General features: G+C 37.0%; 1 protein-coding gene across 1 annotated transcript in view; it reads right to left on the bottom strand.

The window, feature by feature from the left end:
* The window catches only part of rimbp2a (RIMS binding protein 2a), a 64429-nt gene extending 53345 nt beyond the window's left edge, over window positions 1-11084 (bottom strand). The window contains exon 1 of the mRNA XM_088011352.1: window positions 10971-11084. Within this exon, the coding sequence (XP_087867478.1) occupies window positions 10971-11084 (114 nt within the window). The remainder of the gene's footprint in view (window positions 1-10970) is intronic.
* Window positions 11085-14349: the final 3265 nt, after the last annotated feature.

Genomic DNA, 14349 nt, shown 5'->3' with positions numbered 1-14349 from the left:
AAGTTATAACAGAACATCTAAAAAAAAAAAAAAAAAGAAAACACTTTCAGGGATAAATTTAATCAAGAAGGGAATATGAAGCCAACCCAAAATTATTTCCTTTTAATACAGGTTGAAAAACCCCCCCCAAAAAACTGGCTAGTTAGTGAAAGCAAACTGTATTTCTGTGGGTGGTGTTATTATCCAACTGAGTTCTAAATAGGCTAATTAACATTTAACATTTTTCTGTGCTACTATTAATCCTGGTCTGACAATGCCGTTTTTGATCAGAAGAACCTAAATGCAGGTTGCGGGGCCGAATAAGACAACACTATTAGAGATTATTTATTGGATGTGGGACTCCTCTTTTCACTGGGACAGCCGGTTTCATCATGAGGGCCATCATCTGAGCGAACCAGCTGCTGGTAATGCATAATTGTTGCCATAGAAATGGTGTCCAGGGAGACAGCTGTGGCCTTTTAGCAGGAGCCACACAACACACAGAAGGTCATTCCTCACCTGAGGTTCGTTTCTTTGGGTGTCCATTTCAGACTGTTTCCATGCAACAAGTCTAAAGGTTTAAAACATCTGTGCAATCAGGCGATCAGATGAACTAGGCCGCATTTGGAACAAACCCATTTGGCTTGGTTTCCGAAGAAAGCTTTCTGATTGTTCTGAATCAATCAACTGCATTGGTATTTTGACATATTGTATATTGTATTTGTATTTTACCTAAAAATGATAGCAAAACACAGGTCTTTCCGCATGGAGTTTGCATGTTCTCAGCATGGGTTCTGATAAGTTTAACTGGACTCTTTGGCCACTTTATCAGAGCATATCTCACCTCTCTCCCAGTTACCACTGGAGTAAGAGACCAGGTGTTACCTCGCAAGCATAACAACGGATGGATGGCTAAAAAAAAAAAATAGCATAAAATAGCCGATATCTACATATTTGTCATTTTCTTTTAATGCATTCCAAAAAGTAAAAGCCCACAGACCAAATCTTCTTAGGGAAATATGTTAGAATAAACTTGCTCCTACATCAGAGTTTCCCTCAGCCTAACTGATCCACGGCTGAGTCTGGCTTTGCATAAATGAGAATGATGCAGTCTGTGAGTAAAGCTGCCCCAAAGGCAGAGCAAACGCACAGTGTTTTGCAAAGGTTTTCATTTCTGTTTTGTCAAACAAAAACTTCTATGCATTTTTGGGGGATCTTTGTGATAAACCAACACAAACAGATACATAATTATTAGGTAAAGGGAAATTTAAAAAAAAAACACGTTTTGTTGCTGTTGTTTTTTTTAATAAATACAAGTCTGAAAAGAAAAGTGTGGTCTGCATTAATGTTCACCCTATTTTAACACACTCCAACAGTGTGTAAATCCATCTCAGTATTGGTACAGCTGTTGTTTGAAGGCCTTAGAATTTTGTAAGAGAACATTTATAAACAAGCATCACCATGCAGACCAAGTAACACATCTGACAAGTCAGATGGAAAGCTGTAGAGAAGTTTAAATCAAGGTTACGTTATAAAGCAAAAGCCCAAGCTTTGAACACAACATGGGCTTTTCTTTGCAATATACAGCAGTGGAAAAAGCATTCCACTCCTGCAACCCAACTTTTACAAGGTGGTGCAGGTAAACTTACAGGTCTACCAAAGAACAACATAATCAAAGAGGAAGTCAAGAAGCAAAAAGTAACTCTGGTCAGAACTGTGTCACTCAACATAAATCCAAAGCTTCAATGGAATAGTTTAAATCAAATAATATTCTCATGTCAGAAAGGCCCAGTCAAAGTCCAATCCTTTTTAGAAACTGAAGCGAGAACTAAAAACTGAGGTTCACAAACATTGTTGGTTTAATGAGAGTAAAATTGGTATTTTTGTTCTGGTATTTCCTGGGATATAAATATTTTTGGAAGGTGCTACATGTCAGCAACCGAATTAAACACTTTAATCCAAATAGAAATAGATTAGAATGTATTTGTTGATTTATGACGCTGCCATTCATATAAGCCTATAATGTTTTAAAACAGAAGCAACTGTAAAGTTCTGGCAGAATGTGTCTGATAATGTCTCCATGCTTCATGTTGCCAAGACAATGGCTAACACATCCTTGCCATCTGGGACCAACTGGGGAGGAAGTATTTGTGAAACAAATTCTTATTCATGACATGGAAGAAACAAACATGTATTGCTATAAAAATAATCTACATGATATGTATGGCCTTCTGTGCTTCCTTGTCTTTGTAAAGTTGCTCAGATGTTTGCTTTGGTAGAACATAGCATAGCAAGCAGCAGTCCCTGAATTACTTCTTTAATCTTAAAAAACAAAATCTTGATCAGGGAATATCATCCAAGACATTTTAGCTAGTAAACTTGTACATAAGTAACTTTTCCTGATAGAACATCTTAGTAGCCAAATTGTGTATGCCTGAATACTGAGAAATAAAAACATACCACTTTTCGATAATGTTGCTTCTCTTGGCGGAGTGCGACCACTTCCTGCTTTAGTGCCCTGTTTTTTTCCTCTAATACTCGAAAGCGGTTCACATTGTAGACTCCAGCGTGTCCCACACCTTGCTGAGATGAAAACTCACTTTTAGACTGAAAGAAAAAAAGAAACACAGGAATTAGTTCTGACAGCCAAAATTCTTTTATTTGGCTACTGTGATACTCCAACACAGACGAATTGGGGATGCTTAAAACGAATTAAAGCCCATTGAATAATAACTGCTAATGATACAATTTTATTTTACTGTGATTTTTAAAAATATATAAAGCACCGGATAACACATGCAAATATAGTTTGCAGCAGCACCCATTTATTTTGGGTGTATTTTGTGTGTTTTTGATCATCTTCTGAATTTTGTCCATATCTAATATTATTTGAAAAGTAAGCCACTGAAAAATAACCTAGAAGAAAATGTCTGTGAACTGAACAAACAAAAGTGGTTATTCATGAAATCCTAAGACCAACAGAAAAAAAAGGAAAGAAATCTGAGCATTAGCTGCTGACCAAATAGGCATTTAGCTAAACCTCTGAGGAAAGGGGGGAAACATTATTTTCAGTTCTGCTTCCAGCAAAGCAATTCTATCCTGTGGAGCTATTATAAGGAAAAGGATTACCAAACATAAAAATGCATTTGCTGCTGCAGAGTCAAGTTCAAGTTTTGAACCTCAGTTGGATTTACAAACATATTTTTCTGCTAAGAAACGTCACTAAAAGGAAAGATTTTTCTCTAAGCTAAATTCAAACGCACTTGAGTCCTGTGCAGAAATATAAAATCAGAACTCTAAAAAGCAGGTTGCCGCCTTCTCCAAATAATTGTGAATGGTCCTTTTGCACATCAAAGAAGGAAAAAAAAATCTGAACAACTTACCAGAACGTAGTATTTGGAATCAAAATAGGCCAGAGGCAATAGCTTCACAAATTTTCTAATCTCTTTGAGGCCAGCAGAACTACAGGTGGAAAAGGAGTTACGGATCGATTTGAATGAGGTATAAACAAGTCCAACTCAAGGTAGTTGGAAGAAAACCTATGATAGAGCACTCTGTGTGACTCTGTGTCTAGCTGACGAAATAGCCAATAGCTTTTGTTGGCATGCGGATGCTCTATAAAGTGTATTCACTCTGTTACAATGTAGGATTTTGAGACTAAAACCAGATTGAGTATGATTAATCATTGCCTAACTTCTTTCACCTTTATGTTTGACAAATTGTTCACAAATCAACTGAAGCACAAATGTTTGGCTGCATAAGAGGCTACAATAACCTGGTTGTAGAAGTACACATCCCCTTCATACTGAGTACAGTCACAAGTCTGAATCTGCAAAGGAATGACTTCATCAAAAGAAATTAATCTTGAGTCCAGACTTAAGTCTGACAGAAAATGTGTGCGATCATCAGGACGGATTTGTGGACAATGCATGTCCTCACAGTACGAAGGTAGAAATTTATAGGAATCTTTATAAGGTGGGTTTGACAAACAATGTCTGTCTTGGTAGAAGATGAATGCTGAAAATTAATGAAAAAAGCTCTAAGGGTGTAATCACTTCTGCCAACAGTTTATTGCAGGTTTTTTTTTTTTTTTAATAAATCTCCACCTCACAGATTATTTTTTGTTTCAGTTAGATTTTTTTATGTAGGCAATATGGCTTTCTGCCCAAAGGTGGCGTGGGAGGCACCAAAGAGCAGTAAATAATCATAAAAAAATGTTTTCTCCACTGTCAACACATCCATGCCCAGTATGAGAAACTGTCGCAAAGTTAAGAACTTAATGCAATACTCTTTCCAACGTTGCTACATGCCTATTCAGGTGGAGGAATCGTTGTAAAATCAGAAACTAAATGTTGTGTTTTCATTACCTTTAAGCAGAAAATCATCTTAATTTTAAAAAATGCTTGAAAATATCAGTCTATATGTAGTTAATCCATATAATTTATTTCACCTACTGAAATAAATCAAATAAAATGACTTTATGACAGTGACTTTAAATCTGTCTGTACAATTTGATTTGAGTACTTAAGAATTTACACTGGGCCTTTTTTTAAGGCGTCTTAAGATGACAATTTGTTGAACTGAATTTTTCTGATTCATTACATACTGTTAGCAGAATAGATCTGAATAGATGTTTGGTTGTGTGTTTGCTCACAGAGGGATGAGGTGCAAGGCGACATTCACACAAGAACCACCTCTACTTTGCTTTTCAGTGCAATTATGTCAATAAATGTGGAAAACTTTAGGTCCCAGAAATCTGACATTTTTATATGAGTGTGTACACATTTAAGAGCCATTGCATTGCAAATTAGTAACTTAAACATGAAGCTTAATCTGAAACCTGCCAGGAGATTACTCTTATTTGCTATCTGAACTGTTTAACTAAGCTAGCTTAGCACTGCCACGGTATATAGAGAAAGGATTACCACTGAAGACAAGAGAAACATTTTGTTCTCTTTGAACTCCACTTACTGACTAACAAAGTTTAAACATTACTCTACTGAATCAGTTAACATACTGCCACAGTTTCTGGCACACTGCTGAGCTAATAACATCCATTACTGACAATTAGCCAGACTTGCTTTCTCAGAAAAAAAAAAAATCCAATTGAAAAAAAAAAGAAGAAGAAAAGATGTTCTTCCTGACAGCATGATTCTAAAGCCTAGATGATGGACCTCTTAAGCAGACAGGAAGACAACAATGTCCACCTGCTCATACAGCGCACTTGCCAAGCAGACAGGCTAACAGATCCTACGCCTTGCAAAATAAGGCACTAATCAAATGGATTTTAGCATCTGGCTGCCTGGACTATGAGGCAAACACATCATCTCTAATCAGTGGCAGCCACTACATCTAAGACAGGCATGATTCAGAGCAACGGCTGAGGGCCTGTGGATGGAGACGGCAGACACCGTGACAGAAACCACTCCTCTGTGTCAGGGAAGACACAGTTGTGCCATCCAGTTGAGGACACATCATCTGAGTAGAGAGCAAGCTGAATCCTTGACAGGAGTTACATCACAGAACAGGACAAAGACACAAATGTGGACTATGGGATCCTTAAACTGCATAAATTGCTTTTGTTTCCACTGTACGTTATGTAGAGGGGAGACAAACAAATAAAGTGAACAGTACTCTATGCAGGTATGCTTACATATATACATGAAAATGAATGTTTTTATCCCCATAAAGTTATGGAAACCAATAAAAATATCAACTACTAATATCCAATATTTTGTAACTTCTCACAATGTGAAAAATTATCTGGCCACCATGTCAGTCCCTCTATGACTAATGTACACACCATCTGATTGGTTCTTCAGGTTGCTTAACACCCCGTGCAGAAAAAATCAGCTCATTTCAAATTGGTTCTTGAAAATGACAATAACTTCACGGAGCTTCAGTGGCCTCCAAAGTCAGCTGATGTAAATCCAAAACAGTACCTTTATCGATGGGGAAGAAGAGTAGATTTGCTTATTGGATGAGCAGCTAATAAGTCAGCAAAAACGGAGGAATGCTACCATGTGTTTACCATGGTACGACCTAAACCGCTGCCTGAGGATTTTAAAAAGGAATGTTGTAGCAGCTACTGAGTCACGGCGAACAGTCCAATAAGGAAATCGTTGCCTTCTTAAAAAAAAAAAAAAAGTTTGAAGATCCACAATAAAAAATTGCCATAGATAATGTAAACAAATACAAGGGCTTCGGGAATGATGTTTGTTTGGACAGATGAGTCTAAGGCTAAATTATCTGGACATCATAACGGAGAACATGTTTGGCACAAATGAAGGTGGAAGTGTCATGGTTTCGGATGGCTGGATACAGGATCTGGCCAGCTCAAAATTGTAAAATCCATCATGAATGTGAATCAGAGGGTGATTGAGGAAAATGTGAGACCACTTAAAGCAAAGTCAGAGGGCGGTGAACGCCTGCAGAAATGACTTCATTAGAATGATTTGAGCTAAAGAAGGCAACACTATTTTTTAGTGTTCCCTAAGAAACGCTCTTCTTAGGGAACACTATTTGCCCAAGAAAAATATTTTTTGAAAAACAAGATTATTGTTGTTTGAGTGCAATTAAATCGCTCTCTTCTCCAGAGATTAAAAACAAGGTTAGACATCATTATTTGAACACTTCTTAAGAACTGAAGTGTTGGAGCCTCATATGGAGGCTGCCCTGCAGAAGCTCCATTTGGCACATTTTCCATGCTGCTGTGTGACATTGAATTCACCTTTACTTTAATGTCATATGGGACAGGGACATGCAATTATGTTCTTTTATCATTGGATAGAAGCAGTCTTAAATTAACAGATAGCCACAGTGAGCAGGAAGTTATGACCAGACTGAATGGGCCATGTTTTAGAAAAAGGGTAATTATATGTGTGAAAATAATTGTGAAAATTAAAGCATAAATAGTTAATTTATCCAAATTATATAGGTAAAAAATTCTAGAATTATACAAGCATCAGACTTTTTCTACTATGAAACTCATGATCTCAGCTTAGTATTGTTTGTTGATGTTTTATGCTGTTCTTCTTTGTAAAGTTCAATGCACCCAATGTGAAACTATACAAGTTAGTTTTATTTTTTTATTTTTTACCATCATGTCTTTTTGAGATGACATTGTTCTTGTGTTTACCAACCCCTAAATGTCAAAGCTGAGCAGAAGATGCACAATCACCAGAAGAGATGCAGTGTGTGCACTGCACAAGGGAAAGTCAGCAACCAAAACAGCTGATGCAAGGACATGATTACTGCTTTACTTACTTCAGTGGCATTTCAGAGAGACCTCTGAGATGCACATCAGCGGTCAGGAGACGTACAAGAACAAAGTCAGGCATCGAGCTGGGACTCACTACTTTTTTAGTCGAACTAGAAGCCTGCTCACATGAGAAACACAGCGAGCAGTGCAGAAAAACAGGAGCACCAACGATGGAGAGTCAGGGAATGCATTATTTATTCAAAACAGACTGGAACTGTGGAGCCTGTGGTAAGAAAGCAATGGTACCTATTTGGGCTTTTTATTAAAGCACTGACTCCTAAAATTAAAAGTGATCAAATTTGATAAATCATAACATTTTTTTTTATATATTCAAAACTTTACATAATAAAACTGTTTTCCTGGAAGTTCTTGTAGAATATGTGAAATTTTAAAGGATTTTTAAGTTTAAAAAAAGCAAGATTGCGCAACGCTAACTTATTTTGAACTGTAATACCTCCCTCTGGTGTCTGAGTGTTGCAATTGCATGAGGGTTGCTGAGTTGCCAACTTGGAATGTGCAACCCCAAATCTCTACTGGAGCTCCAAGCTCCAAACTAGGCTATTAGAGATAGATAGATATTAGAGATTATTTTTATTCTGTCAGTATATCCATGCATAGTTTTCTTTTGTTAAAATAAAAAAATGAATGAATATTTCTACTTCCCAAGCACACAGCAGTTGCATACCTAGTAAAAGTACATAAAAACTAGAAGACAATCAGAAATTTAATAAGACAACTATTGATATATCTGTTTAAATTGATAACAATAACAAAGTTCCTACCTCAAAAGCAGTCTCCCCTTTGTCCTAAAAGACTCATCCCTCCTCTTATGCCATCAGGCGTCAAAGACAGATGCAACACCTCTGTGTGAGTGCTTCTGCATTCGGCTGGAGCTGGCTGGATGTGTCACTCAAATACAAATCCCCCAAAACTGTTACCTGGCTGGTGCTTTCACATAAAGTCTGATCTGTGAACGTATTAGCTGAGGCTTCATCGCTCAGCTGTGCTGTAAACCCTGACTTTTTCCTCTATCTCCTGCTCCCACATGTGTACTCGCTGTTCAGCTGACCAAAAGCAGCATCACACATGGCTGCTTTCATTTAAACAGGATGTGTAAATCTGCTGAGCAGTGATGTTTGAATCATTACATCACACACAGCCGTTTCTCCCTCACTTTCTATAATTCTCGAACATGCAGTGGCCTGCAAAAGAATTCATGAACTGATTTTATGTGATAAAACAGCAAAAACTAGTGCGTAGTTGTGTTGTGGAAGAAAAATAGCACAAGGCTCTGATGATGATTTACAAAAATAAATCTGAAAAGTGTGTAATGGCTTTATTTTCAGTCCCTGGAATTACTGCTGTTAAGTCTTTTTAGGTCCACCTTAAACAGCTTTGCACATTTACAGAAAAAAAATGTTCTTCTGTCAAATGAGATCATTTGACAGAAGAACATGATCTTCTGTCAAATGACAGAAGATCATTTGACATCAAAACTGGAGCCAGTTTTGCACAGTGGCCTCTGCAACTTTACCTGCAGGCTGAGATTGTCTGGCATGCTCTGGGTCATTGAAATGTGAATTCTTCTATTTCTCTTTTTCCACAGAAAGCTTAACTAACTCATTCTAGGACATCCCAAAGCATTCTCTAGGAGGGATTCATAGCCTCATCTGGCTCCTGTCAGTGTGAAGGAGCAGGGGCTCTACTCTGAGCCCCTTCTGGATGACTGAGCTTCTCTCTCTAAGGGAGAGAGAAGCTCTCCCTTAGATCTCTTGATTAGATGGAGAGCACCTGTGAACGTCACATGTTAAGTGTAGATTATATCGTATTTTCCGGACTATAGAGCACACCTCATTATAAGTCGCATCTACAAAATAAAAATAAAAATATAAAAAACTGGAAACATACATATATAAACCACACCCAACAATATATCACTTCACTATTATGCCCTACTTTGAGTTGTTCTATCATGTAACATCCCATTCACTGCAATGAAGTTTGTGGTTCTAAGGTAAAAAATGTTTTAGTTTTTTTTTATTAAAATCTCATAATATCTGTACTGTTTTGTAAGATGTGCAGAATATGCATGTTACCCATATTTAAACCTAAATTTAAGTCACAGTTTAAGTCAGGTTTAAGGTTTCTATCTACTCAACAGACAAATAAAAAGAAGCTACTGTACTAAACGTATGTAAAATCCAACATCCTGATCTCATTTCTGCTTCTAGCTTTAGAGCATCATGTAAATACAGTCTCGGTGTTCATGTTCCAGAACATAGCCCGCAAATAAGCATCCCACTGCTTTCCTCACTTCCCCTAAATCCCTAAGAGGGCTAAAATTAAATCAGCGTGCTGGTTTTAGTGAGGTTACATCAGCAGAAAACTCTCTGTGTGTTCTGTCCAGAGCTGCTCTCTGGCTAACACGAGGGCAGAGCGCAGGACAGAGGGCAGGGCTGAAAGGAAAAGACACCATGACTGCGTGAGCAAGGAGAGGAAGCAGAGCGAACGCTCTGTTCTACTCTGTTGCCTAGCAACACTTGCTTGCTGTCTGTTCCTATCTTTATGGTGGACGCATTACTTGCTGTAAATTGGTTTCCAGGCCTGACATGAGGCCCTGTGAGACAGGGGCTCTGGAACAGATGGAAACTGGATTGGGCAGAAATAGGCAATGACCCCTTTAAATATGCAGACTGCTGAAGGCAAAGTGTCATTTAACTACGTGAACAATCTGCTGCCTTTACACCACATCACAGCCTGACTTCCCCCCTACCTCCTTTTCTCTCAGCCTGGATTTTAAATACTAAAGTGAGCATTTAAAGACATGCTGTCCTCTTCTGGGCACATCTGCCTGTTGGTTTGTATTGGGATCATCCCTGTTTAAAAGACGGGTGGGGTAGCAGACGATGGCATTACATTACAGAGTTAAAAACCACCAAAAAAAAAAAAAAAAAAAATCAGATAAGAAAAAAGTAACTGTGGCATCCTAACTTCACCTGTTAGGTCAGATTATAACGGATAATGAGCTGAGTTACCAGACGTTTGAAGATGATACATCACAATGTCACCAGATGGCAATAAACCTATTTAACTGCTGAGTAGCTGGAACAAACAAATCAAGTCATAGATATGCCATAACTTTCTTCTGTTGAATAAAAACAATATTTTTGGACTAAAAGAGAAACAAGAAACGAGATTCAGTACACATAGCTTAAATTATTACAACTAAAAACTATGGAACAGACCCGTAATCTATGGACCTAGACCCAAGCCTTCAGTGACAGAAAAACAAGTTCCCACTCAACCTTCTACGACCTGAAGAGCATTTCCAGGACAAAAGCACTTTTAAATGTCTTGTTGCTGAAACTTGAAGGCAAACTTGAAGCAGCATTCAGCTTTTATGCTTCACTAACCTGGAACAAACTTCCAGAAAACTGCAAAAATGCTGAGACACCGAATTCCTTTTAAAGCATGGCAAAAAAAAAAATAAAAAAATAAAAAAAAATAAATAAATAAATCACACCACTCCAATCTATGCAATCTAATCTATTTTGTTTTATTTGTTGTTTATGTTTTCATAATGTAAAGCACTTTGAACGGCCTTGTTGTTGAAGTGTCAGTTGGCATTATATTGCTCCTACATTTATATTAATGTTCACCTTTTGAGTTTTATCTTTCCTGGGGTAGCAGTGGAGGCTGTAAAGGCTTGCAGAGTGCAGCACATTGTTACCTTGCCCTTGATGTGGAGGAGGTGCTGGTGGTGCCTGTTTCTGGCCCCGATCATAGCAAGCTGTCTTTGGATCCATTGTAACTCCCTCTGAGATTCCCTCAGCAGATCTTCCATCTTAGTGCTGGTTGTTTGATCCCTCATTATATCCTGGAAGACAATTCAAAAATATTACATTGTATATGCTCTGAATCCAAGAATAACACACATATGCTTTTGAAAGTTGAAAAAAGAAACATATATATTTATTTTAAGTCGCATGTGTTTGTGTCAATTTTTGGTTCCAGGAAGAGAATATAGTCAGTTGCTATTACCGAACTGATCATACACTGATAATTATTCTGGAATAAATTTCCTTTTCTCTAAATGAACAGTTAAATATGATCAAATGTTGCATGTATATGGCCGTATTGTTAACATTTTTCTTGACTCATTCAAGTTTTTGAAAGCTTTAATAGAATTTTAACACTCTAAGTGCTGTCAATATTTATTAAACCGATTTAAAAGAACTATTTCTACAAACATCATGTAGAATACATTCGCAATCTAATGCTTCAAATCGGTTTCAAAATTGTTCTTTTCACTTTGCATCACTTCAAAATCAACCAATATCATACAGTCAAATTCAGTTTTGGTTATAAGACAATACAGTCAAATTCAGCTCTGATTAAAAAGGCAGTTCAACACATCTGTATCACATAAATAGGTCAATAGCGAGCTGTATTAGAACTTGATGACATGCTGTGGATTGCATTCAGCAGTTTGAGTGAGCAGTGTTGGGGCAGAGGCAGATCTAAAACATGGAAGACACCAGCCTTCAAGGGCTGCAGAAGTTTTTTGGAAAGTAAAAAGAAAAGAAGAGTGTACAAAGCTAATGAAAGCAACCGCTCCATTAATGACTTGATCAGAAAACATACACAGCTAAACGCAGAAGCACTGGGCCAGGCATACTTTCTATGGAAAGAAACAAAAAACGAGATAAGACAAAGTTAACAGCAATAAAAATGAATGCAACAACACTAATTTACATTTGTGCATAAATAGGAATAAGCAAATAAAAAGCCTGGACTGAGGAAAGTTGGACAATGTCTACAGGGACAAGAAGGTAGCAACAAAACCAGGCTATTTACAAGCTTTACTAAAAGGATGTTTATTTATATCTTTATTCATCAATTCGAGACTCAATGTCAAACATAGCTACAATAAGAAATAGCCGCAATAAAAATGCACCGCATACAAAACTCGCTAATTATTTAAGAGGGACTTGTGCAGCATCATCATCATCATCTTCCATTACCTTAGCCAACCATTCCTCTATAACTTAAAAATAAAACATGCTTAGATCCAAAAATCAGTCCCGAGAGTAAAGTCGTCCGTAGACTCAATCCTAAATCACACTTATAGTTTAACATTATTCCCTCAAATTCTGAGATTGTCAGAACGTATTTAGATGAACTGGGAGTGGAAGTGTGTGGAAGTGTTCAGTGACGAAGAGAGAGCTTTATTGAGTTATGTAAGGGAGGATTACTCATCACAACGTGATGACAGGAGGAGCATCAACCTTAATCAGCAGGTGGTAAATCCCCATCTATGTTGACCTGGATGTACCTTTATGCAAACAAACACTCTCTCGCACTCATGAGTTCTGGGGTTACAGCAACTACACAGTAGAATAGTTTCACACGACAGTAAGGAAGCTAAAATGTAACCCGAATTTAGGATTAATTTTAAAATCAAACTAAATTTAAAATTAAAATTGTACAATAAAATAATCTGTGGAGTTGGGCAACTCCGCAGTTTTTTCCCCATCACTAAAACTGATGAAATTGATAGTAAGATCATCAACAGAGCATCATTTAATGGAACCGTCAAACAATGAATCATTGGTAAACAAACTAAATTATTCAATTTCCTCTCTCTCTATAAGAGAGCACTTTATTGTCTCCGCCACATGCTTGAACAGATTTTCTGTTCTGACTCACCTTGGACAGCTTTTATTTCCTTGCAGGGGATTTGGGAGGAGGAGGGCAAACACAAAAGCAAGGGAACATAAAGCTTATGGGTCCTACAGTGTCATGCAGTGAAGTCCAAATCTGTCAAGACCTCTGTTAGCTCAGTGATCAAAATAAATCAAAGTCAAATCAAATTTTATTTGTATAGCACATTCCAGCAGCAAGGCATTTCATGGTGCTTTACATAGTGAAAAAACAAAATAAAAACAGCATCTGACATTGAATAAACAGTAAGAAAGAGATTTTTGGGGAAAAGAAAAAAGATAATGCCAGTGTTTCCATTACAAATGTATAAAAAATGAGAGGAGAAAGTTCCCATTATATCAAAATACAAACCTGACTGTTATTTATTTATTTTTATTTAACATAAGGCTGAACTTTTCCAAATACTTGAAATAGTGATTATGCTAATCGCTATTTCATATGAGCCAGTCAATGCCCTCAAAACCTTTACGCAAAAAAAACAAAACAAACAAAAAAAAAAACAAGTACTTTGCTGAGATGTGATTGGGTCTCATTTTATTGGAACATACTGAGCCCAAAAAAGGGCGGGGCTTCTTTTCATATAACAGGGAAGATTCTGGAAGGTAGGATCAATGTATTTAGCCCATCATATTTCTTCAGAAAAAAATAAATATTACTTTAAAGCAAAATCTTAAAAGGACATTGCTAAGATTGGCTCATGCTCTGGAGGCCTTTTTTATGCATTGTTTTGATTAAGCAAAGTGCAGTTTGGTTGACATAAAATACATTTAATGACCAACAACTTTGATTCCTATAGAGCTGAAAATATAACATACAAGAATTTTAAAAATCCAAAGAATTAATCATCTTTTAAAAGGACTTTTCCTATATAAATGTCACCCATATAGTTCCTGTCAATTAGCTGCAAATCATTTTATTCAGTCTTGACTCCTTACTCCTTTTTTCATTCTTGACATATCCAAGTGACGTGAGGCACGTCCTATCAAAAATAAGTTATGTACTACTGAGAATCACATTGTCAGTGGGAAATCCCTCTCATTTCAGTTACTCTTTTCCCAGACAGAATAAAAATATGGCAAAAGTTGAAAAACTGTTTGTTGGAAACTGAAATGGTTTTGTTCAGTTTACAAGACAGTTTCTAGGATATATAGAAACAAAACAGCTCTGCCTCCTGAGTGATTTCTAAAATGCATAACTTGGAAGGTCATATGCTGAAAATAAAACATGTTTAATATTTGGTCAGGTAAAACAACTGGACTGTTCACAAGTGGAAAAGTGCAATACAATCAAACATCCTGACAGAGTATGACATTATTTCATTTCAGTCATTCATTAAAAATTCTTACCTATTCAAAATAGTCCTTAATTTCTCTTCTCTAGAAGAT

Source organism: Poecilia mexicana, unplaced genomic scaffold, assembly GCF_051168715.1.
Source record: "Poecilia mexicana isolate PSO_F unplaced genomic scaffold, ASM5116871v1 scaffold_12, whole genome shotgun sequence".
Lineage (NCBI taxonomy): Eukaryota > Metazoa > Chordata > Actinopteri > Cyprinodontiformes > Poeciliidae > Poecilia > Poecilia mexicana.
The sequence above is the reverse complement of the archived record's forward strand: the minus strand, read 5'-3'. Positions and strand labels throughout refer to the sequence as shown.